The sequence below is a fragment of the Nannobrachium achirus genome (genome assembly GCF_963921795.1).
Source record: "Nannobrachium achirus genome assembly, chromosome: 9".
NCBI classification, from domain to species: domain Eukaryota; kingdom Metazoa; phylum Chordata; class Actinopteri; order Myctophiformes; family Myctophidae; genus Nannobrachium; species Nannobrachium achirus.
This window is the reverse complement of record NC_137818.1, coordinates 60,522,728-60,548,609: the sequence shown is the minus strand read 5'-3', so window position 1 is coordinate 60,548,609 and position 25,882 is coordinate 60,522,728. Positions and strand designations below refer to the sequence as shown.

The 25,882-nt window shown below is 42.1% G+C and overlaps 2 protein-coding genes across 3 annotated transcripts; both read left to right on the top strand.

Annotated features, from left to right (window-relative positions):
- Window positions 1-1,413: 1,413 nt before the first annotated feature.
- Window positions 1,414-18,912, top strand: wdr13 (WD repeat domain 13). Of its 2 annotated transcripts, none has more exons than XM_080733351.1 (10): window positions 1,414-1,455; window positions 3,541-3,630; window positions 4,314-4,545; window positions 8,741-8,850; window positions 9,420-9,550; window positions 10,305-10,612; window positions 13,845-14,025; window positions 15,102-15,243; window positions 16,318-16,436; window positions 17,511-18,912. In XM_080733351.1, the coding sequence occupies exons 2-10, from the start codon at window positions 3,590-3,592 to the stop codon at window positions 17,693-17,695; spliced, it is 1,449 nt and encodes a 482-aa protein (XP_080589477.1). In that variant the 5' UTR covers window positions 1,414-1,455; window positions 3,541-3,589; the 3' UTR covers window positions 17,696-18,912. The 2 variants fall into 2 exon arrangements, with proteins under 2 accessions (XP_080589477.1, XP_080589478.1); XM_080733352.1 differs by having other exon boundaries at window positions 1,426-1,455; window positions 3,523-3,630.
- A 1,518-nt stretch (window positions 18,913-20,430) lies between these two features.
- Window positions 20,431-25,080, top strand: eif4e2rs1 (eukaryotic translation initiation factor 4E family member 2 related sequence 1). The gene is made up of 3 exons (XM_080733431.1): window positions 20,431-20,604; window positions 22,259-22,456; window positions 24,711-25,080. Exons 1-3 carry the CDS (start codon window positions 20,448-20,450, stop codon window positions 25,061-25,063), a joined length of 708 nt encoding a protein of 235 aa, XP_080589557.1. The 5' UTR covers window positions 20,431-20,447; the 3' UTR covers window positions 25,064-25,080.
- Window positions 25,081-25,882: the final 802 nt, after the last annotated feature.

The following is a 25,882-nucleotide window of genomic DNA, read 5'->3' as shown; positions in this document are numbered from 1 at the left end:
AAAGAGCGTCACCGAAAAGAAAAGAGCCCCGTCAGCTGCAGCCTGCTGGGCTGCTGAGCCACGCGAAACCACCTGGCCTTTATAATCCCCCACCCCATTGTAGGAGCCACTAGAACGCAGCATTGTCCATTGTTCATCCACACAACACAAGAAAGCATTCTCATGCAGGTTATTCATTGATCCTCCTGAGAGTGTTAATATGACTGACTTTACTCATGCAGTGGTTCTCAAAGTGGGGCCCGGGGACCCCCTCGGGGGCCCTCGAAGGGGTTCCAGGGGGTCCCCAGCAGAATTAGTCAATATAGCAATGTTTTAAAGAAACAAGCCATATGGCTTTCTTGGGTTTAAAAGGACCGTGTATGGAACTCTCCTTTCCTGTGATTTTTTGGCAAACTGCTAATAAAGTATTCAATCAATCAGCATCCCAATCTGTTTAACCCACTTTAACCCAATTTCACATTTTGCCAATAATTATTGATGCCTGAAGAAGGCCTATGACCAAAAGCTTGATATACAAAAAGTATAAAATAATCAGATTTTTGTCATTAATTAATTGATTAAGTAAAATTATTAACAGTGAGTTTTATTTTTTTTTAATTTTTTTTACTGTGGTCTGTGGTGGTAACTGTAGGTGATGGTATGGTTTGCTGAAACATACCATCCCAATTCATATGTAGGCCTAAAGGGTAATGCTCTTACATTAGTCAATTATTTATAAACGTGTATTGCTTTGCAAAGGTAACTTAACAGAAAAGTAATGGGAAGAAAAAAGATATTGCCTATGAAAAACCCGGGTTATTAATGTGTAACTTATTTGTTTTCAATGGGTGGAGAATCATAATATTAATAATAATATTCAAAAACGGTCATGGAAACGTTTTTTTTTTTTTTTTTTTTTTACTGAGCTATAAAGTATAAGGATCGTAATTCGCACTGTACTATGTCAATCCCCATGATTTACACATCAGCGCAGCGGAGAAGAACGGGTCACCCTAGAGGTGGGACGTTCGCGAACGAATCGAGTCTTTTGAACGGGTCTTTGATCGGTTAAAAAAACTCTTTTTCCAGATATTTTTTTCGAGTGGATGGTAGATACAGATAAAAAATAATATCTGCCACAGATATTTGTTTTATCTGTGACAGATTCTTTTTTTATCTGTATCTACCATCCACTTGAATGGAAAGATATCTGGAGAAATATATTTTATTATCTGGCCCAGTGGGAATGGGCCTTTAAGTAGCCTAATTTGTGATCTTAAATTCATAATCAAAATCTACTAAGTAACTAAAATGAGCCAGTCTTTTGAACGGCTCTTTGAAAGGAACGGATCCCAGAGATCCGGCTCACTTCAAAGAACCATAAATCCCATCTCTAGGTCGCTCGCTTTACTTCCTGCCCGTGTCACGTGACCTGTCAGAATAAACATCAAAACGATGGAGAAAAGCTAAAGCAAGGTGAGTGTCTCATTTAATGCTTCATTTCTGCTGTCACCGTTCCTTCTGAGCCACGTTCGTTCTGCACCAGCGTGTCGACATAACAAATGAAACGAATGTTGAGAAATGTGGTCTTTTTTTTTTACGCATAAGGAGGAGTAGGCTAATAATAGTGTGGCTAGTTGTGTTAGCTGCCCGCTGGCCTTCCTTCCTGCTCCATGGTTGAATGCTTGTTATATTCACCCTGTTCATATCAAGGTCCATTCTTTTTGAGCCACGGACCACCATTTGATGAGATTCAGCCTCTCAGACCCAAAAGTTAAAATATGTTGTCGTTTATGATTTTGTCCACAATTCCATGCTACCTCTGTGAAGTTGGCATCCCATATGATGAAAACATATATAAAAATGGTGTCATTCTTTAATCTTTAGTGCTGAATTGTGCTGTAAATGTAATAATTTGTGCTGGTATCACTTTTTAGTTTCTACATAACACCACTGTTCTGCCCCTGTGTTCTGCTCCTATGTTGTGCTCTCCATCGCCCTCTGTAGGCCACACCACTGTAATGCTGATAAATCTGCTAATTCATAACCATATAAATATTTATATATATAAATATATATATATATATATATAAACACAATTGATGATTTCAACGGCACAAATTAGAGCACATCCAGCACTAAAGAATGAGACCCTTTTCCCAGATTTGGAGCCAAAAAATTGGGGGTGCAAGGCTCAGCAAAACTATAACTTGAAATATCTCAAAAATGATAGCAGCACAAAATTTACGGCACAATTCAGCACAAATCCAGCACTAAAGAATGACACCATTTTTATATATTATGTTTTCATCATATGGGTTGCCAAGTTCTGCCAACTTCACGGAGGTTTCCAATGCTGTATTGATGTTGGTACCATAGGACTGATAACGGGTCAATACAAATAACATTGCTTCTATACATGCTCTTGTTTGTGTAGACTTCTTATGAATTAAGTAAGATGTAAGATGAATAATTTAACTCTTGAGAGCGTAAAATGAAACCAAACGGTCCATTTGGTTTCATTTTACGCTCTCAAGAAGAGTTAAAGATCTATAAGGGTGACCAACTCTTCATCATTTAGCTGGGGACCACCTGGAACCCCCTCAAGGACCACTGGTTGAAAACCACTGATTTAGAGCCTATATCTCTGTTATAAATGCATGGTGTAACATGTTATATCTTGTTGTATGTTGATTCATGATGTCTTGTGAATGTCTTGTTATAGCTTAATATCTTGTGTTATAACAATACTGTAGAACTTGACATGAATTATTTAAATTCAGGTGAACTCAATTTACATTGAGAGAGAATGAGTTATATATTTATTTAGACCCACTAGGAAATTGGAAAAAACTGTGAGTCAGAGATGAAAACCAGATCATAATGATGACACACAGTGATAATACAGTTATCTCACTGTTATCATGAACATGGGACACAGCAGAGGCAAGACCTAGCCTAGTCTGTATACTGTGGTATTATTTACAACACATCACGGGACTTCACAAAGGAGCGATTGAAAGTAGCTTGGTAAATCATCCCGGTCACGTGAATTAGGGGTGGGCGATATGGTGATAAATATCGTTGAGACGATACAATGTCTCCACGATATGCCTTTTTCAGAGGTATCGTATATCGTGATACAATGGAGGGAGCCTTGTAAAAGATCCTGTTTAATCGTTAATACAGAGATTCATTGCAGAATTCAATTTAAACCTGCATTTTGGTCAAAATCATCAGTTATCAAACTTTAAAATGTCAAGGTCTCCACCTAACTCTGACAGTATACAAATGAACGGGTCCATTTGGTTTCATTTGTATACTGTCAGAGTTACATACTTGTAAAGTTCAATTTAGACTTCCCAAAAGGAACCCAGATAGTCTAGTTTTTGTCAAGTAACTTGAAAAATAACCATAAAAACCGACATGAAAAGAATTGTGATAAAATCGTGTATCGTGATACAGCTTGGGAAAATATCGTGATTTTGTATTTTTCCATATCGCCCACCCATATTATAACATCATGCTCCTCGGTTGTGACAGCTCTGTGTTTGTTGACAGGGATCTGCCCCTGGCAGTGGCTTCCTGTCTATCCCACAGTGCTTGAGGAATGGCTGCCGTTTGGCAGCAGGTGTTGGCAGTGGACGCAAGGTAAGGCGCAGTCAGGCGGCAGGGTTGAAGTTTCCCTGTTGACTGTAATTGTTTATAGCCAGGGTTCCCACGGTCTTGAGATTCCTGGAAATGTTTTGGAATTGGAAAAATATTTTTCCAGTACTGGGAAAAGTTTTGGAATTTATCAAGGGTCCTGGAAGGTCCTGGAATAAAATAGCTTTGCGTTGTCTTTGGTTATTGATTTTGTTAATACCTCTGAAATGACAAATTAAACATGGGCCAAATTGTCAAATATTAGAGGCAGAAATTGTGAAAATAGCCGATCTACATGCTCACAAGTCACAACGCCTCGCTTGTGAGCATGTAGATCAGCTATTTTCACAATAGAACCATGTTATACAAAATTCCTCAACTCTTAGTGCTCGTCAGGGTGCCGGGTCCCCAGTTAAAATATGAATATTTCAGGGGGCCACTGACTGAAAAGGTTGAGAACCACTGGCATACACTACCTGTTGCGCATAGGAGTAACCGACTCGTTATTGAGCTGAATTATTGTTACATAGTCCTGGAAATTGGGTTAAATATTCTGGCAAAGTTTTGGAAATGAATTGGTAAAAATGTGTGGGAACCCTGTTAATTGTTTATAGATCAGTCGTGATTTATGGTTTGTGCACTCGTGACTTTCCTCCCTCTCCCCTCTCCTCCCTCCCATCCCTCTGCAGGTACAATGCTTACCGCACGCCTACGTTCCCACAGTTCCGCACGCAATACATCCGGCGGCGCAGCCAGCTGCTCAGAGAGAACGCCAAGTGTGGCTTTGAGCCGGGTCTGCGCAGGCAGTACCTGAGGCTGCGCAGCCAGCTGCTGGCCCTGCGCTACGGCCCGCTGTCCGAACAGAGCAGCTTCAGGGCCAGCAGTGTGCGCAGCTCCCGAACCACACTGGACCGCATGGAGGTCAGACCCCCCAGGGAGACGAGGGAGAGAGATAAAAAATTAAAACCCCCCCCCCCCCTCCGTTCTGACCTGATTAGATCTAACCTGAGGAGGAGGACCAGTGACTGTTTATTAGGGCTGGGCTACACAGCAGGGACATGCTGGGCCCCTGATTCAGCCCGGGAAAAAGAGTTGTAGAGGCCCTCATTGCGCGCCATAGAGAGAGATCTCTCTCTATAGCGCTGCTGCTACTCAAAGATTTGCCATTTCAGATCATGACAAATGACAAGCCAGTGGGCCAATTACAGTACATGAGTTATATTTCATTGTTGTTGGGTGGAAACCTTGTATGTCCAAAACCATTTGTTTTGTATTTATCATTTTAAAAATGATTTAAACTAGTGAAAACAGCCGATCTACAAGTACACAATGCCTCGCACCATTTGTTTTGTATTTATCATTTTAAAAATGATTTAAACCAGTGAAAACAGCCGATCTACAAGCACACAATGCCTTGCACCGCGAGGCGTTGTGTGCTTGTAGATCTGCTGTTTTCACTACTTTTGTGCGACGGCCTTGTATGATGAAGCAGGGCTTTGCTTTGGGGAAAAATGTACAAATTTGAAACTTGGAGATACAAGGTTTCTGCCCGACAGTGACGATTTACTTTGTTGGCCGCCCAGCCCCCAAAATGGAACGAAGGCCAACATTTAATTTTTATTTTTTTCCTAATGACCGGCCGGGAATGAGCCGGCCGTTCGGGAGTTGTCCCGCTTTTCCCAATGGCCAGCACGTCCCTGCTACACAGACAAAATTAAACATCGCAATATTTTTACACAAATAACTCAATCACATTTTGAGGAAAATGGCAATATTTCAATTTGGTTAACCGGAAGGCTCGCCCCCAAAACACACTCGCCCCAAGCGGCCCTTATATTCTTGTATTTGTTTTACTGAGGTTAAGGTTAGGAATACGTTTAGGGTGAGGCATAGTTTTACTGAGGTTAGGTTTAGGAATAAGATTAGATTTAGGCATTGTTTTACTTAGGTTACGTTTAGGAATACCTGGTGGTGACCGTTCTGAGGTTGACGGATTTGACCCTCTGTGAGCGTGTTTTGGGGTGAGTGTTTTTGTATTCTTCAATTTATTTTCCAAAATGCCTACCAATCAGCTGGCAGATATACAAGCTCACCATGCGTCGCGTTATGACGTGTAGTGAGCTTGTCGATCAGCTATTTTTGAAAGAAAAAAATATATATTGTATAAAATACTGTAGGGCTTAAGTGAATAAAACCAGGAAAAGACAGAACTTATGCCTTGCCCTGATATTTTGTTGTCCAAAATCCCAGATGATATCTAGTCTGATATCAAGATATTTTTATATTGATATTGTATAGCAATATTATTGGCCAGCCCTAATTTCATTTATGACCTGTTACTTCAGTGTTTCAACCTGTCTGCCAGTGCCATGTCAATAATAGTCGGAGGCCTTAGGGTTTTTTCGTGCTAATCAGTCTAAAAGTGCCAAATTTTGCACAGATGTAGCCCAGGGCATGCTCTAATGATTTAGCTAGGGCGCCCGAGTCGGCGACCTTCGGGGTCGCCACAGCTCCAGAAACACCCACAAAACTCTGAAAAGTGATAACTCATCACTTTTCATCACTAAACCATCGTTTTCTGGGGCCATTTCTAGCCCAAGGAATGTTTTTTGTGCAAAACAAATGCTTGCATTGGATTCAGCATCATGATAAACCCCTAGTTAGACCCCTCACATCCTACTTAAATACCCAGAAAATGGGGGTATTTTCCTCTATTGAAAGTCGATGGGAGCCCAACTTGATTTGGCCACTGTGGCGACCCCGAAGGTCGCCGACTCAGGCACCCTAGCTAAATCATTAGAGCATGCCCTGGGCTACATCTGTGCAAAATTTGCCGCTTTTAGACTGATTAGCACGAAATGACCATTCTATCTCCCTAAGGCCTCCGACTATAATCCTTATTGGATTGGAAAGTGAGAATTCCTGATTGAATTACCTAGTTTATTTTGGGGGAATCTCTGAGGACCTCTCTGGTAATACTAATACAGTACTGTGTGAATAGACATCTCAGTCATCTACAATTTTTAATTACAATTGATTATGTATTACACACAATTCAATCGATTAGTTCGATTAACTGTTCATTGGGAGTTTTGCGGTTTCTTTTTTAAGCTTTCAGCATCCCCCCCAAAATATCAGTCATAATGGCTATGTTTTTAGTTAATGGTTATATGACAGTGGCCACATTAAAGTATAGAGATTATGTCATCATCAGATCAGCACATCAGCACTCGCCAACATTGCTTTGTGAAAAATGTGGACATTTCCCGTAATTCCTCTGGCAATTAGATTATTATCCCGTCGGCATGCTCTGCTGGAATTACCGAAGTAACAACGTAACAGTTAACGCACCTCCTCGGGTAAAACCTGTCCTGTCAGAACTGGGCTTAAAAGACCGGGAACTAATGTCAGCACTGAATGTAGAAATGCAAATATAATCACATTATATCGATTCAATTTGTGTTTGACAAAGCACAATGACTAGACGGCCTAATTGAGACATAAGAAGCACAAACTGGACTTGGATGTCCACTTGCTGTCACTGTGCGAGTCACACAGGCTGGTTTTGCACACATGAATCTGAGCAGCTTGGTTGAAAGAGCCTGAGGCATTGTTCATGTTTAGGGAAGCATGGTTGTCAACGCCACAGTAGGTTTGGGACGATACGCAATGTTATCGTTTATCGCGATAAAAAACACTCACGATAATCGTATCGTGGAGATTTAATTTAGCGTGATATTGTGCTCTGTCATGCACTGGGATCAATTCACCTTTTATTTGCCGAGCTGCATATCCGGTACCACTTAAACCCTCTATAATCTATATAATTGGTAAAACATACTTATAATATACAGTATGTATTCGATACGGTCTTTTTTTCACACTATGAAATGTCTTTTAAAAAAAATTGCCGATCTACAAGCTCACAAGCTTGTGAGCTTGTAGATATGCTATTTCTTGCCAAATGTTCCACCCCAGGACAATGGATTTTGATTATCGCGATAATATCGTAAATCACGATTTTTTTTTTGTCACAGTAATCGGTATGAAATTTTCATATCGTCCCATCCCTACTCCACAGTGCATGGTGGTGCACTCTCAGTGGTGGAAAGTAACTTAAGTACATTTACTCAAGTACTAATACTTAAGTACAGTTTTGAGGTGCTTTTAATTTACTTAAATATGGCCACTTTTCAGTACTTTATACTTCTGTTCCACTACATCTCAGAGGAAAATATTGTACTTTTTACTCCATTTCAGTTATTTTGTCAATTTCTATTATTATAAAAAAAAAAGTTATACTTTTGTCTGTTTGGAAATATATGACCCAAAGCTCACACGCTTGCTATTTTTGAAAAGGTTTGACATTCTGACAATGACAAATCGTCAAAGAAATTGTGAAATGGGCCATTCATAATGAGTACTTTTACGGTAATTTTGACTACTGGTCTTTAACTTGTAACAAAGTATTTTTTATTGTTGTGGCATTGCTTCTTTTACTTAAGAGATTGTAAGAGTACTTTCACCACTGTGAAGTGTGCATAATATCGTCGTTGTCAGATGGAAACCTTGTACTGTATCTCCAAGTTTCAAATGTGTACGTTCTTTCGCGAAGTAAAGCCCTGCTTCATCATTCAAAAGTACAAAAGTAGTGAAAACGCAACGCACACAACGCCCCGCGGTGCGAGGCGTTGTGTGCTTGTAGGTCGGCTGTTTTCACTAGTTTAAAACATTTTTAAAATGATAAACGCAAAACAAACGGTTTTGTTCATACACGGTTTTCACCCGACAACGACGATATGTCACTGTTGGTTCCCTCTTCATTCACATAACCACTTACACCCTATTTTGGGCATGTCATTGCAGATTAAAAATAATAATAAATACCAATTTTGTTTTTTCTTCCCCCCAAGACTTTGGAAAATACGGCATACAAATGTACTCTTTTGATATTAGTCTAAAACGGATTCATTATGTTTTTGGAAATGGCAGATCAACAAACTATTCTCAAAACATTTTAGGAGGTTTTCGCCTATAATGACATGCCCAAACCAGGGACGCCAGGTTCAGAGGGGTTAAAGCTCATTCCATGAGGTTCTTTATTCTTTCTGGACAGGACTTCGAGGAGGACCCTCGTGCCCAGGGCGCCCGTGGTCACCGCCGGTCTGTCAGTCGAGGTTCTTACCAGCTTCAGGCCCAGATGAACAGAGCCGTCTACGATGAGAGGTACGTTGGCCCGGCCCACGATAATGATACGCTTCCAGACAATCTCCTCTGTCTTTGAGGAATTGCATTCAGTAAGTCAGTTAGATGTATTCATGCTTTGAGCAGTTTTCAGCAGGTCATAAGCCATATCGTACTGATTAGGGCTGTCACTATTATGACATTTTACGTGACGATTAATTGTGAATCAAATAATTGCGATTAACGATTTAATTGTGTATTTGTCGTTGACAATTACATTTCTGTTTGGCTTTTAGGCTTTGAAGTTGCACATGGCAATCATGACACATAACTTGAATATACAAAGAAATTACTGACATATTTGACAATGTTATACTTGAAAAAAGAACATTGATAGTGGAACGCGTTGTGAGCTTGTAGATCTGCTATTTCCACTACTTTTTGAAAGTGTTTGTAACTATTTTAATTTTTCTCAACATGTAAGCTATTATGACGATCATGCAAAATAATTGCAATTACCTCAAATAATTGGGTTTAAACGATTATGTAATAATTGTGACAGCCCTAGTACTGATTATATGCTGCTGCTGTTCCGTGTGTGTGTTGTGCAGGCCTCCGGGCAGCCTGGTGCCCACCTCGGTGGCAGAGGCCAGCCGTGCCATGGCTGGGGACACAACCCTGAGCGAGAATTATGCTTTTGCTGGCATGCACCACATCTTTGACCAGCATGTGGACTCTGCCGGTAAGCTGACGTTTTACAGCATTTCTCTCTGTAGGAGGCCAAATGTCTATAACAGTGGTTTTCAACCCTTTTCTTATAAAGGTCCATTATTTATTCTGCAAATAATGCCATTCTGCCTCTCAGACCCAAAACGTAACCCATTCAGAACGGGTACACATTATTGTGTATCGTTATTTTGTGCTTTAACTATTGAAAAATAGCAGATCTACAAGCTCGCAGCGTGGCACCCAGTGCTGCGCTGCGAGCTTGTAGATCTGCTATTTTTGAAAAATCGTGAAAATTTTGAATCTTTTGAATCCTTCTGTTGTTTCTATGTCAGCAATCTGGCCAGCCATCGTCAAAGAAAAGCTCCTTTTCACTTAACTGGAGCTCAGTCAGTCTGTTCTTGAGAGACTACTATGTCAGTGGTGCTCAAACCTTTTCATGTGAAGGACCCCCAAAATGATGTGTATTCGGACACGGACCCCCATCTCAACATATTTAGTTCCAGGGACCACCCAGAAGCAAAATTTGAGTTTCAAACGCTTGCTTTAAAAAATCATTATTTCAAAGATTTGCACACATTTTCCCAACTTTTTCAAAAATAGCAGATCCACAAGCTGTGAGCTTGTATATCTGCTATTTCTCAATAGCGTAAGTATAAAATAATGAAGGCCCCCTCCACCTTGGGCCCTAGTAACTCAGTCCCACTTAAATTCCCCCAATCCCCCCCTTGTGACGCCCCTGGTTGTGTTCTCCTTTTTGTCTCGCTTAGTTCCGCGGTTGCAGTTCGCCAACGATGACAAGCACCTGCTCGCATGCTGCTCGTTGGACGGCACCCTGTCCATCATGACCCTGTCCCCGCCCCCGCCCAGCGTGAAGGTGATCCTGAAAGGCCACGGAGGACCCGTCACGGACTTCGCCTGGTCCCTCAGCAACGACGTCATCGTGTCCACGTCGCTGGACGGGACGCTCCGTATTTGGAACACCGAAGACGGACGTTGCATCCGCGAGGTCCGAGACCCTGAGTCCAGCGAGCTGCTGTGCTGCACCTTCCAGCCCATGAATAATAACCTCACTGTGGTGAGTAAGTTAGAATAATACTAGTAAGTATAGATCCAGACGAATGTAAATGTTTGCGCAGCCGTTCACGGTTTCGGAGAGTCCTAGACCAGGGGTTCACAAACTGTTTTGTCTCAGGGCACCCCATAAATATTTTTTTTAATCCGAGGCACCCCTACAATTTTCACTCCCAGCACCTTACATTTATAGCGTTGTTGTCGGGTGGAAACCTTGTATGTCCAAAGCCGTTTTGTATTTATCATCTATAAAATGTACTAAGCATGTATTTATGCTTTAATTATTAACAATAGCAGATATACAAGCTCACGAGCTTGTAGATCTGCTACTTTTGAAAAATCGTGGACATTTTTGCAAATCTTTGAATATTTTGACCTGATTCTAGAAGCGTCTTCTAAATCCTTTCTTTTTTTTTTTATATGTTTCTGTCAGTGGTTCTCAAAATGTTTCATACCAAGGACCCCCAGAAGCAAATATTTGAGTTACAAATGTTCGCTTTTACTTGCAAAAAATAAAAAAAATAAAATAGCAGATCTACAAGCTCGCAGCAATCTGCTATTTTTCAATAGTTAAAGCATTCAATAATTCCAGGCCTAAATGGGGGACACATCAGCTCCATAAATACCAATGTCATCAGAAAAGTCAAAGAATGGCCGATACTGTATGTCTGTTGAGCTACTATTGTGATATAAAAAGAGAAAATGTGAAAGTGAGAACTGGATCCTTGTGCTTTAGGTGGCACTGTTTGTGGATGATTCATCATGATCTCATATCACAGCAGTGTGATCTCCACACCCCCAGCATGGCCACACACTCACACAGGAAAACAGTCTGTTGGCTCACACACAACCTACTGTGGGAGGCCTGCAATAGTGCCAGTTTAGTGTGCAATACGTTTGAATTCACTTTGCAAATAAGGAACTTCGGTTTATCTAATTAGATACTCTACGTATTATTATGGAGAGATATTTCTATATATTCCCTAATCCCTAGTCCAGTGATTCTCAACCACTGTGCCTGGGGACCTTTGGTGTGCCCCTGAGAAGGGTCAAGTTTGCCCCTTGAAACTGCAAGAAAGCCAGTATTGTATTTATCATTTTAAAAATGATTTAAACTAGTGAAAACAGCAGATCTACAAGCACCGCGAGGCGTTGTGTGCTGGTAGATAGCCTTGTATGATGAAGCAGGGCTTTACTTTGCGAAGAAACGTACAAATTTGAAACTTGGAGATACAAGGTTTCTTCCCGACAGTGACGATATTTACACCCCCGTATTATGTTGGTGTGCCCATGGATTCTTGGGACATGAAAAGTGTGCCCATGCAGAAAAAAGGTTGAGAAACACTGCCCTAGTCAAAACAATCGTGATGAGGCTGCATTGCCACCGAAAACCTTTCATCATCCATGGCTTGTTTTTTTTTTTTTTCGTTTAGTATTTCACTTATGACCCACCAAGATAAGATATTTTTTTGTTAATGCGGATTGGGGATGGGACGATATGAAAATGTCATATCACGATTATTGTGACAAAAGAAATTGCAATTTGCGATATTATCGCGATACTCAAAATCCATTATCCTGGGGCGGAACATTTGCCAAAAAATAGCAGATCTACAAGCTCACAACGCGTCGCAAATTTGATAGAGAGTGCAAAAAAGACTGTATCAAATACGTATAGTTGTATATTATAGTACCTTTTACCAATTATAGAGGGTTTAAGTGGTACCGGATATGCAGCTCAGCAAATAAAAGGTGAATTGATCCCAGTGCATGACGGAGGATGATATCGCGATAAATTAACCCATTTAGGCCTAGAATTATTGAACGCTTTAACCAGTGAAAAATAGCAGATATACAAGCTCACGCGCTGCGAGCTTGTAGATCTGCTATTTTTGAAAAAGTCGTGAAAATGTGTGCAAATCTTTGAATATATGTATTTTTTAACCAAACGTTTGTAACTAAAATTTTGCTTCTGGGTGGTCCCTGAAACTAGATATTTTGAGATGCGGGTCCGTGGCCAAATACATATAATTTTGGGGGTCCTTCACATGAAGAGGTTTGAGCACCACTGACATAGTAGTCTCTCAAGAACAGACTAAAGTACCATGCATAGTAGTACATAAGGACCGCAGGAATACACAAGAAACGGAGGGGGAGAGAACTTTCCTCCGTTTGGTCCGTAGGTCCGTACGTAATTGTCTTTCTCCGTAACCTTACGGACAACACTCAACCCGACGGATAAAAAACGATAAAAACGTACGTACACATGAACTACCCGTGGCGAACTTGTGTCAACCGTGGGGGCAGTAGAGGGAGAAATGTTTCGTCTTTTTTTCTGGTATCCATTTCGTAGGAGGAAGTAAAAAAAAAAAAAGAAATCACAAAGTTGGTAACCAACACGCTGAAGAGTGAACAGGCCAGGACGCAGACCCGCATGCCAGCCTAATCAGCGCTCTCTGCCAGCTCTCTAGAATGCGCCTGCTCTCTCCACTCCCATGCACGTGTTTTTTGCGGGTTTTGGGGTGTTTTAGTCGGTTTTGGGTCGGTTTGGGTGGCTCAGTAACTGTCGGCGGCGCCCCCTTGAGATTGCGTTCTAGGCGACGGCACTGAGGGGACGCGTCGTGTCCACGCTCATCCATTCTCCAGTCTTATTTATATTATACCCAGAGACAGCATAATACAACGCCGATGCCTATAAACCTCTCAACAATGTAGGCGCTATGTACTATGTAGCGTTTGCTCCCTGTGAAGATGCATTTGGGTGCCATCTAGTGGATACAGTATGTACATAACCGTATGTAACACAGAGACCGTACATGAACTATGCATATCGACACAATTACCGTACGTTCTCTCACCCCCAAACGTACACAAAATCAACCATACGTAACTATAAATGGCCCTTAACTGAGCTCCAGTTATGTGAAAAGGACCTTTTCTTTGACGATGGCTAGCCAGATTGCTGACATAGAAACAGGTTTTTCAAAAAGTCTTAGAAGGATTCAAAAGACACTAGAATCGGGTCAAAATTCTAATTTTCTCAATTTTTCAAATATCTGCTATTTTTCAATAGTTTAAGCATAAAATAATGATACAGATTCACAATAATGTGTACCCGTTCTGAATGGGTTGAATCTCCACGATACGATTATCGTGAGTGTTTTTTATCACGATAAGCGATGATAGCGCTTAGCGTCCCGTCCCTAACGCGGACGTCCCTCCACTCTGTTGTGCAGGTGGGGAACAGCAAGCACCACCTCCAGGTGGTGAACATCTCCACGGGTAAGAAGGTGAAGGGAGGCTCCAGCAAGCTGACGGGCAGAGTGTTGTCTCTGTCCTTCGACGCCCCGGGGAGGATCCTCTGGGCCGGCGACGACAGGGGAAGCATCTTCTCCTTCCTGTTCGACATGGCCACAGGTACAGTCGCCGTATGAAAACCTGTATGTCATACGTAGGGCTGTCACGATTATGACATCTTGCATGACGATTAATTGTCACTCAAATAATTGCGATTGACGATTTAATTGTGTTTCTGTCGTTGACAATTACATTTCTGTTTGGCTTGTAGGCTTTGAAGTTGCACATATACAAATAAATTACTGACATATTTGACAACTTCATACTTGAAAAAGAACATTGATAGTGGAAATAGCCGATCTACAAGCTCACAACGCGTCACATTGCGACGCGTTGTGAGCTTGTAGATCTGCTAGTTCCACAATTTTTTTTATGTTTGAACACACGTTTTTCAACATATAAACGATTATGACGTTTACACAAAATAATTGCGATTATGTCAAATAATAGCGATTAGACGATTATGTAACCATTGTGTCAGCCCTACTGAAACGATGAATGATTTAATCGTTTCAGCCCCGAATCAGATTCAGGGCTGAATCGAGGCTTTCGAGACACATGGGGAACACTTCGATTCACTCTTTTGGGGAATTTAGTTCTAACTGTGTGCCATATTTCATAACCTGACTTTCGCCAGATGGTGGCAGCATTGCGTATATAACGCTCTGCTTTTACCATCTTGGGCTTGCTCGGCCAGAGTTGATAACACTCGTAAAGTCCCGGGCCGGACCAATCAGCGGCAGCTATGGGCGGGCTCTGAGCGGCTCTGAGCCAATAGAGTCTGATTGCAGACCACGTGGAAACCCAGGAGGCGGATTCTGGGTGCAACGTCATGCAGACAGGCCAATATGAGTGGTTGGAGTTGGCACTCCCAGACTGTGATAGAAACGGCCACATCCAATCACCTGCTACAGAAATTCAAAAAATGGCCCGCCCCTTACATCGAGTCTGCCCGAGAGAGCCCAGATGTAAGGCAGAGCGTTACGCACTGCTGCAACTAACTTCTATCATAAAAGTGCACGATTCCATCAACATACTGCCCGAAACGCCCGGACTGTTTTAGTTTGTGAGTTGAATGGTGGACATTGGTTGAGAGAGAACCACCAGGTTGATGACGGCTCCTTTCTCCTCCACAGGGAAGCTGACCAAAGCCAAGCGCCTGGTGGTGAGCGAAGGCAGCTCCATCTGCAGCATCTCTGCTCGATCCTGGATCAGCCGCGAGGCCAGGGACCCCTCGCTGCTGGTCAACGCCTGTGTCAACAAACTGCTGCTGTACAGGTCAGTGCACCCAGCCTGCAGTTATCACAAAACTGCTAATAGATGTTAGTATTTTTCAGTTAAGATGTTAGTTAACCCATTTAGGCCTAGAATTATTGAATGCTTTAACCAGTGAAAAATAGCAGATATACAAGCTCACAGCGCGGCACCGAGTGCCGCGCTGCGAGCTTGTAGATCTGCTATTTTTTGGAAAAAGTCGTTAAAATGTGTGCAAATCTTTGAATATATGTATTTTCAACGTTTTTAACTCAAATTTTGCTTCTGGGGGGTCCCTGGAACTAAATATTTTGAGATGGGGGGTCCGTGGCCAAATAAATATCATTTTGGGGGTCCCTCAAATGAAAAGGTTTGAGAACCACTGACATGGTAGTCTCTCAAGAACAGACTAACTTAGCTCCATTTAACTGAAAAGGACCTTTTCTTTGACGATGGCTGGCCAGATTGCTGACATAGAAACATTGGTTTTTCAAAAAGTCTTAGAAGGATTCAAAAGACACTTATAGAATCGGGTCAAAATTCCAATTATCACGATTTTTCAAAAATAGCAGATCTACGAGCTCAGATCTATGAGCTCGGTGCCGCGCTGCGAGCCGTTCTAAATGGGAACGTTCTACTTTAACCCTAGTGTTAACTGTTTAACCCTTTGGCATGTCATCATAGGCTAAAACCTTAAAGATAATCTTTTAAATAGCGAAGATGGCCAATCTACATTGAGCTTATAGTTTGGGTATGTTTGCTATTTGTTGTATAACAACAAAGTATAGAGGGTTCGAGTGGTTAACTGATGTTTCAACACAATTCCATCATTATGTGGTTTCAGTTTGACCTTCAATGCTAAATTATCCTTTGTCGTACGACCAACAATTATGATGTATTATAAACTGAAAAAAGTGTGTCGTGTGGAAGAATTCTGGGCATGTCATTATAGGCAAAATGTCGGAAAAATAGGCGAAATAGATGAACTACAAGGTCAAGCGCGAACGTGTTGTGAGAGTGTAGATCTGCTAGTTTTTGTACAATGAAGTATATAGTGATTGTTCTGTGATTATGCTCTTGTGTTGGATTGCATTGCAGAGTGGTGGACAATGAAGGAACTTTACAGCTGAAGAGAAGTTATCCCATCCAGCATGGTTCCCAGCACGTCCACAGCATCTTCTGCCCCCTCATGTCTTTCAGACAGGGAGCCTGTGTCGGTAAGCACATTACATTTCTTAACAAATGAAATCAGCAAGCATGGCTGTAAGACTTCATTGCTTCCACGCCAACGCCAAACCGACCTCGTAACGGAGCATAATACGGAGTATCAGTATTTAATATCCAGCCAGAAAGTAGTCTTGACAATAGGAAATCATTCATACAGATGATTATATCTACAGAACAACTAAGATCCGAGAAGAATGACGAGACGGCTTACATAACCCTTCCTTGCCAAAGAAGTATATCGAGGAGAGTCCACTGTTGGCCACTAGATGGTGTTGTTCACCAAGTTATGCAGTCAGACTTGGTCTCCGGGCTCTCCACAGCATGGCAGAGAAATATGTGAAAAAGGTGTTCACTTCCGGCAGAAAGCGTGAACATTTGCACCTAGAGGTGTTTTTGTGCGCTGAATTCAAAAATTGACGGATCCAAGCACTTTTCCCATGGGATCTGGTGGCTCTAATTCACTTACTATACAGGGAGAAAAGTGTGAAAGTGTTCTGACAGGTTGCATCACAGTGTGGTTTGGTAACTTGACTGTCCAGGACGGTAAACAGCTGCAGAGGATTGTGAAGAGAGCAGCTAAAATTATCTGCACAGAATTGCCACAGCTCCATACAATATATACCACACGCTGCAAGAAAAAGACTCAGAACATCATGAAAGATAGCAGCCATCCCGCCCATTCCCTGTTCTCACTCCTCCCATCCAAAAAAAAACGTTACCAGAGCATCAAATCGCACACCACTCGTTTCAGTAATAGTTTTTTTGCCCAGGCAGTCAGGTTGCTCAACGAAGGGATGAAAGTGAAACGTAGGTAAACATGGGCACTGTACGCATTTTTTAAACTGTACACTGTTACACTGTATGGTATTGTCGTTGTTGGGACTTGTCTTGTGTGGCCTGCATGGTATGTGGGTCCACACTCTTGTCGGTCACTGTGACCATGTCTTTGTGTAATAAGGCTGAGAGTGCTCCTGGCACAACCATTTCATTGTATCTGTACCTGTATGGATATGTGTGACAATAAACCTGTACCTGAACCTGTCGTCATCCTCTCTCCTCCACAGTGACGGGCAGTGAGGATGCGTGCGTGTACTTCTTTGACGTGGAGCGCAACGCCAAGGCCATCGTGAACAAGCTACAGGGCCACGGGGGTCCGGTGCTGGACGTCAGCTTCAACTGCGACGAGAGTCTGCTGGCGTCGGCCGATTCCACCGGCATGGTCATCATCTGGAGGCGGGAGCAGAAATGATTTGACCCACCGACCGGCCAACATGCTTCCTTCCATGCAGTGCACGCGTGAAAGAACATCCGTGCGTCATTCCATACTCCGTCCAATTGCAACTCTGTAGATGAGTTTTTCCCTTGAATGTAAACGAGCTACATTTGAACCGTTATCAGTTGCAATGAGATCCATCCATATCCACGTCTGTATGTTAGGGATGTTTTGGGATTTTTACGGGGGTGGGGCTGAGAAATGCTTACTTAACCCGGTGGTTCTCAAAGTGGGGTCCGGGGACCGCCAAAGGGGTCCTTGAGGGGGTTCCAGGGGGACCCCAGCTACATTTAGGAACCAAAGTTATTGGCACCCAATTCGTACAAAACTGGGGGTCCTTAAAATTAAAACGTTTGAGAACTTAACCACTTGAACCCTAGTGTCCCGCTTCTGCATGTAATTTTCTGCGAAGATAGCAGATCTACAAGCTCACCACGTGAGCAGTGTCACTGTCTTAATCCCTCAGCAAGACAGTGAGGTTCAACATGCTCAAAGGTATAAAGGCAGCTGCAGCAAGAAGCAGTTCCGGAAGTTCTGTGCGTGAGATGACTTTGCTTTGCATTTTTTAGGTTGCTTTTCAGCGACTTGTTTTATTGTCAAAACGCGATCAACTGATTCGGCGTCGATTGGACAAAACAGGGGGCTGAGTATATGGCCCTGGGGGACTGCGGTCGGCAAAGTACATAGGGTTTAAGTGGTTAAACTGTCTCTGTGGATTTGCTTTTCAACATACAGGAAGATAGTGCTACTAGCATGCATGAGCGCCATCTCTTATGGACATCACTGAAATCATTTGAATGAAAGGAAACGCTGCTCAAACGCATTCCATCACAAGACACTGACGGGCCCTGACGTACAGAAGATCTATTTAACTATTTATGTAACTGTTTATCAAGCAGTGTAGTCGTAATAGGCCGTCTCCTGTCCTTTTTATTCCTTCAGATGTCTTTTAGGCGGCCAGGTGTGTTTTCATGTTTGCTGTGACATGGCATGCATGGCATTGAATTCCAGAACCAGTACTGGCATATCAGACTGGTCTTCAAACAAGAAAAAAAAAGAAATGAGTATGTATGTACAGTGTGGGTTTGTTTCAGTGGGTTTGTGTTTAACTGTGTGTGTGTGTGTGTGTGTGTGTGTGTGTGTGTGTGCGTGTGCGCGTGCGCGTGCGCAAGTGAGTGTTATTCTAGTCATGTTTGTTGCAATATTAATATATTTAACAAATGCACACACTGAATAAACTACTGTACCTTTATCTGCTTATCTGTCTTTTGTTCACTGGATGTCCCAGAATATATCATCATTAAAATGTAGTTAGTGAACATTCTGAAGGTTATAATGTCATTTGAGCTGACTTTCCAACTCCTAAGTGCTGTGAGGTGTGAGCTTGTAGCTTGCAGAGGGAAAGTATTGACAGTTAAATGGTTACAATTTCTGAATATGAATTCAACATGATAGTGCTATGAAATCTATGAAAAGTGTATCTGCACAATGTTGTACAATATGTATTGTACTGGGTGTCCCTGCATCTCTCAGCTAAGGGGTCCTTTGCCTGAAAAACCTTGAAGACCTCTGGTATATAGTTATACCAGAGGTATTAGAATCTAACCCAGACCACTCACATTCCCAGATGTTCTAAGTAGGGACACAGGACTGACTGTGAATGAACTTGGTGCGGCAATGAGCAACAGAGGCCAGTGGAAGCAGCTTGTGTCGCAGATCTCGAGGGCACTCGAATGATGATGATGAGAATCTAATTTGATAATCAAATTAGAATCTAATTTGCTAAAACCGCCACAGGTGTTCTTGAATGTGTGACTTACTGTTAGGTTCTAATTAGTAGAACTTACTGTAATTCACGAATTCAAGAACACATATATATGATATCCTTCCTATTATAATAAGGGTGCAACGGTTAATTAAACCAACCGATTTCATTATAAGAAAATCATGTCAGGATATTTGATCATTATAAAAATGTTTTTATTGATTAATCAAACCATTGTACGACACTGATTACTCTGAGAATGTTCGTTATATTGATTAAGTCCTTTTAAAAACAAATTTGAATGGATTTATTTGAATAATAATAGAGTTATCAATACAAAATAATCGATTGCTGCAGGCACCCTTGTATGATATTGATAATATATTTAGTTGGGTATCGGACATAGCATGGGTGTCGTCCCATAGACTTACAAAAATATTTATGTGACTCACGACCATAAAATCCTATTTAATTATATGATACATAATAAAAACCCTTTGTTTAGCGGTTTTCAACCTTTTCTTTTCACAGAATCAAAGATTACATGGTCATGATGATTCAAAAGGATCCTAGATGGCTTGATTCTATGCTTAAAATAATTGATTGAAATATTTTTGTAAAAGTCTATGGAAAAAATGAGTGTGTGTGTGTGTGTGGCACCACCAGTAAACCACGGTGTGCACTGCTATGAGAATCGGATTGGCAACTCTCGTCCTTTTTGACCGCTCCGATTACCCTTAACACCCGGCACGGCGGCGAGCACTCTGCGGCTGCGCACACGCACACGTCAGCCCAGGAAGCAGGAAGTCCCAACCTAAGCAGCAGCAGCGTTTTGTTTCCAGTCAGTTTCAGTGAAACCGAGTTGTACTGTTTTACCCCTTAGTAAACTGTGCGGTTGAAGAACTTTGTTAAAGAGAGCTTCGTTCGACGATAGATTAACGATAATACCTGCATGCTAGTCTAATGAAACTGCTGCTGGGAGAGGAAATAATGAACCAAACTGAAGACACCATCCTCGAGGAGGAGGAAGAGGACGCAGTGAGTCCTCGGGCTGCGGAGGATGGCAGCAACAAAAAGAACAGCATCATCATCAGTAGCAGACAGCAGTGTGTCTATCCAGGTACAAGTGCTCACATTGCTTACTTCAGTGTTTCTCAAACTGTTCAAATGTCAAGGTCTCCCCTTAACTCTGACAGTGTACAAATGGAACCAAATGAACCCTTACGGGTTCATTTGGTTCCATTTGGTACACTGTCAGAGTTACAGACTTGCATGGGTCAATTTAGACCCCCATAAAGGAATTCCATCCCTGGAATCCACCCTTTTCCACTGGCCCGACACCACACCACTCCACACCACACCGCCCACGTGTGCCAGGTTTTCCACTACAAGGACCTGGGTAGAGTGGTGTGAAAGTGGCACTAAACGTGGTACTAAAAAGTATCCAATCCAGAGTAGGTCTGAGCTAGGCCAAACAGGGCACTTCATAATGACCACTCAGTGACTTTTCATTTAGACCACCAGGATATAGTTGTAATACGTGACAATAGATTCTATTGTGTTATATTCACCATTATAATCTATTATAGTGTATTATAATTATCATCGTAATACATTAATACTCTATTGTGTATTATAATAACAGTTATAATCCATTATAGTGTATTATAATTAGGATAGTTGTAATACACATTTATATTGTATTATAATCACAGTTAAAAGGGTCAATTTGTTTCTTACTTTTGTGTAATGGAAAATGTAGATATTTGTATGTGGTGCAGTGTGGTGTGGTGCTAAAGCTGCAGTCGAAAAAGGGCTCCGATGTGTAGCAAAAATAGCACATCACTGGATTTAAGCGATTTTGACCCAAAAAAAATTAAAAGTCTTTGAAGAATCTCGAATATTGTTAATTACTGATTTTAAGAGGCATTTGTAGAATGTATTAAAGAAGTAGTTCACCCCCAAAAATATTATTTTTTTCCTATTGATTACTCACGCCATGGAGACTTGTGTTCAATAATATGTTTTGGTTTTTGTTGCGTTCCTAAGACAATAATTTGATTACAATGAATTTACCCCCCATTGATTCCGGATGGGGACCCAAATGCATCCGGAATCAATGGGGGTAAATTTACTATAATCATTTATTTTCTTTATCTTACGAATGCGACAAATACAAAAGAATATATTTTTGAACTCAAGTCTCCATGGCGTTAGTAATAAATATAAGTCATTTTGGGGGTGAACTACTCCTTTAATGAGTTTTAAGGGCCCTAGTCTCACATGGCCAGACTGTTGCCTCCACGATTTGCAAATGCTCCCCGCATACAGTCTGGGGCACGGAAATAGAAACGATGAGTGCGAGATCAAGCGGATGTGACGCAACCGCTCCCTTGGTGCAGTAACAATAACAAGTCCTACTGGAAGCGTTATGTCTCCTTTCAATACTTTTTGGGGAGTTCTTTTCGTCTTTCTCTGGTGTTGTTGGTGTTACTTCCAAGATGTTTTCAAATGTTTTCTTAAACTATACACGGCATAACAAGAATATGCTGCTCAAATGACTCTGTGCGACTGTGCTTCTGTTATGTTTCCAGTGGGACTACAGTTCCGCCAACTTCCGTGCAGCAGTGGCTACTTCCGATACTCGCCGTTCGGGAGCTGCCGTTCCAGATATAGCATTCGGAGATTGTGGAATAGTTGTCTGGCTACGCGAGACTATAAAGGGCCCTGGCTTGGGTTTCTTTCTTGACAACATGGTCACTCTCTGTTTCCAGGAGAACATCTGCTCCAGTTCAGCTACACCTTCTGGTTCAGCAGAAGAACCCCCAGCCGTCCCGCCAGCACGCAGAGCTACGAGCAGAACATCAGGCAGATCGGAACCGTGGCGTCCGTGGAGCAGTTCTGGAGGTTGTACAGTCACCTGGTGAGACCAGGGGACCTGCCAGGACACAGCGACTTCCACCTGTTCAAAGGTACATGGGGACTGCCCATAAGTCCGAAGGTTCATTAGTCCGAAGGTTCATTAGCCCGAATTTAGTTAGGGTTACTGAGGTTAGGGTTAGGGTCAGGCATAGTATTCTTAACAAATTCGGATAATGAACCTTCGGCCCAATGCCATGGCACCAGGTACATTGTATGCACTAGTCCAGGAATTCCCAAACTTTTGTCTCAGGGCACCCCGTAAATATGTCCAAACCCGTTCGTTTTGTATTTATCATCTATAAAATGTACTAAACTAGTGAAAACAGCAGATCTACAAGCACACAACGCCTTGCATCGCGAGGCGTTGTGTGGTTGTAGATCGGCTGTTTTCACTAGTTTTGTGCGACGGTCTTGTATGATGAAGCAGGGCTTTGCTTTACCAAAGACGTACACATTTGAAACTTGGAGATACGAGGTTTCTGCCCGACAGTAACGATATTTTAGTGATTATGTTGCGAGGAAAACGTGAGATAATAGCCATTTTGGTTAGAACTGACTGAAAATAACTTTGTACTTCAAGTTTAAAATGATACTAAATATTAAGTGTTCAAATAAATTCCAAATGTTATCAAATTATCTTGCGGCACCTCTGGACTGCCGTCACGGCACCCCAGGGTGCCCCGTCACCCACTTTGAAAACCCCTGCACTAGTCCATATCTAGACAACAATGTCTGTGACTGTGAGGGTTGTCGTTTAATCTTATGCAATGTTGGACAGTGATTGTGTTTTAACTACAATTAACGAAAGAACGAAAACTAAAATTGGAAGGGGGGGGGGGGGGGGGGGAAATAAATAGAGGAGAAAAGAAGTGTTAACTGAAAAACGAAGCTTTATAAAAATAAAAATAAATAAACTAAAACCACAGAAAATGTCCTTAGTTTTAGTATTTGACAATATGTCCTTGAGCCTAGTATTTTAGTTGTATATTTATTTTATTACATGCATAATAATTCTGAATCAATATTGCTAAAATATTTAAACTGACTCTAAAACGCCTTTTCTTAAAATAAAAACTAAGCTAAACTAGCCAAAGCCTCTTTAGAAACCAATACAAATTTAAATTGAAAACATGAACGACATAAAAACTAATCAAAATTTAAAGAACAGCTTTTCTTTAACCACTGTCATCCAATTGTAGGTTGAATATTTCAAATGTATAAAAATAGGCTAGCAGATCTATTAACCCTTTTAGTGCCTATCCCGAACTAGTTCGGGATATTCGGGATCAAAAACAATTTTTTATTTGCTATTTTACTTACCCCGAGCTGCTTGGAGCAACGTGGGTGGTCCCGGCTCGCCCAGCGCTCACCAACGAGAGACGCTAGATGCTCCGACGATTTATTCCATTGAAAATGGTTTAAAATAAAGTTTAGACCCCCCCCAATGTTCACCAAATGTTCATTGTAGGCGGCGCGACGTATTCCAGGGTGCCTATCCCGAACATGTCCGGGATATTTAATAAAATGAATTATTTTATCGGAGGCCTCAACGAAGCCCCGGTCTAGACGTCCATCCTTGGCCAGGACTTAGACTCGGCCATCCACGGGCCGTATTCGCGCTAACGGCCGAATCGCGCCGCCCACTCCAATAATAAATCACATCTTTAGACAGGATTTTCTCCGGATTGTGTCCCCAGACCCAAAGAGAAAGTTTTTTGCGGCTGAAATAGCTTTAGATCGGGCTTCTAAATGGGTTAGCATTTTGGCTACGTGTCAGCTAGCTTCCTCCTCTGGACACCCATAGGATTGACCGGAGTGAAAACACAAGCCAGTTGGGAGAGGGTCGACGAAAGCTATAAAGAAGGTCAATGGAGAAATTTCTGGCACTCTAGCACCCCTTGTGGCCGGATGGCACTGTATGAGTTAAGCTACCACGTGTTGTGAACATGTAGATCGTCTATTTTCGCTATTCGCTGTACAACAAAGTGTATATACTATAGGGCTTAAGTAGGTCGGGAGTGGCTTATTGTCGGTATCAGCCGGTAACACGCTGGAGTCTGTCCCCGTTACAATGCGCTAGACCCCTGGGAGATGGACTGCTGAGGTGGAGCGCCACACCTACCATCAGCTCCCAGTACTTGCCGCAGGACTTGCCAAGCCGTGCTACTCATACGCTGAGTTGGCGGTGCCCGGAATCTAACCTATGACCTTGCGGTACAAAGGCGAGAGCTCTACCGACTGAGCTACCCGGGCACTAAGTGGTTTAAGTGGTTAACATGGTTTGAATTTGTGTCTTTTTAAAAGAGGGGATCAAACCCATGTGGGAGGACGACGCCAACCGCATGGGAGGCAAATGGATCATTCGTCTCCGCAAAGGCCTGGCGAGTCGCTTCTGGGAGAACATCGTGCTGGCCATGCTGGGCGAACAGTTCATGGTGGGGGAGGAGATCTGCGGCGTGGTGGTGTCCATACGCTTCCAGGAGGACATCCTGTCCATCTGGAACAAGACGGCCAGCGACCACATGACCTCCTCCAGGATCAGAGACACGTTGAGACGAGTCCTCAACCTCCCCCCGAACACCATCATGGAGTACAAGACGCACAACGACAGTCTGAAGGATCACTCCAGCTTCCGGAACACCAAGATCACTCTTTGAGCGGATTGGGGGGACTATTTGGGGGCCCTATTTTTGTCCATGCCTTACTGCCCCTTATGCCAGGGGGTCTTCAACAACCCCTAGGGGGTCCTCAGAGTTACTACAGGGAATCCTCCAAATCTTTTGAGTGATTGAAAGTTATTTTTCTACTTTTTTTATATTAACCACTTGAACCCTAGTGTCAATATTCTGAGAACTTAAGCCAAAAATAGCAGATCTACAAGCTATGTTTGGGCTTGTAGCTTGTAGATCTGCTATTTTAGGCAAAGAGCTTTGGTGTAGAGGGGTCAAGGGGTCAAGTTAATAAACCCCTCTACACCAAAGCTTTTGCCTAAAATAGCTGACGGTTCAAGTGGTTAAATATCTGAAAACACAAATTGACATGAATCCAACATACACTGATGATCGTGCTGTCAAACGATGAGGCTATATGTAATCTATGAAAAAGTTTTGGGGGGTCCCTGGACTCCCTGGTTTTATCTCTCTCTCAACTAAGGGGTCCTTGGCCTGAAAACGTTGACCCCTGCCTTATGCCTAAACCTCCTTGCCTTTTTTTTTTTTTACTCTTTTGAAAAAAAAGTTTAAATAGTATCGGAATGTATTTTCAAATGTTTTTCCAAACAGTAAAAAAAAAAAAAAGGCAAAGACGTTTAGGGATAAGGGGCAAGACATGGATGGAAATATAGCTCCGTGTGTGTGTATTGTTAGTTCCTTACTTGACGAGTTGTGATTTGGGGTGAAGGAAGAAACAGGGTTTTCTACTGGGGTTCATGTCACATTATGTACAGTATGGGGCATTTTGTAAAGCGGGCTTAATAT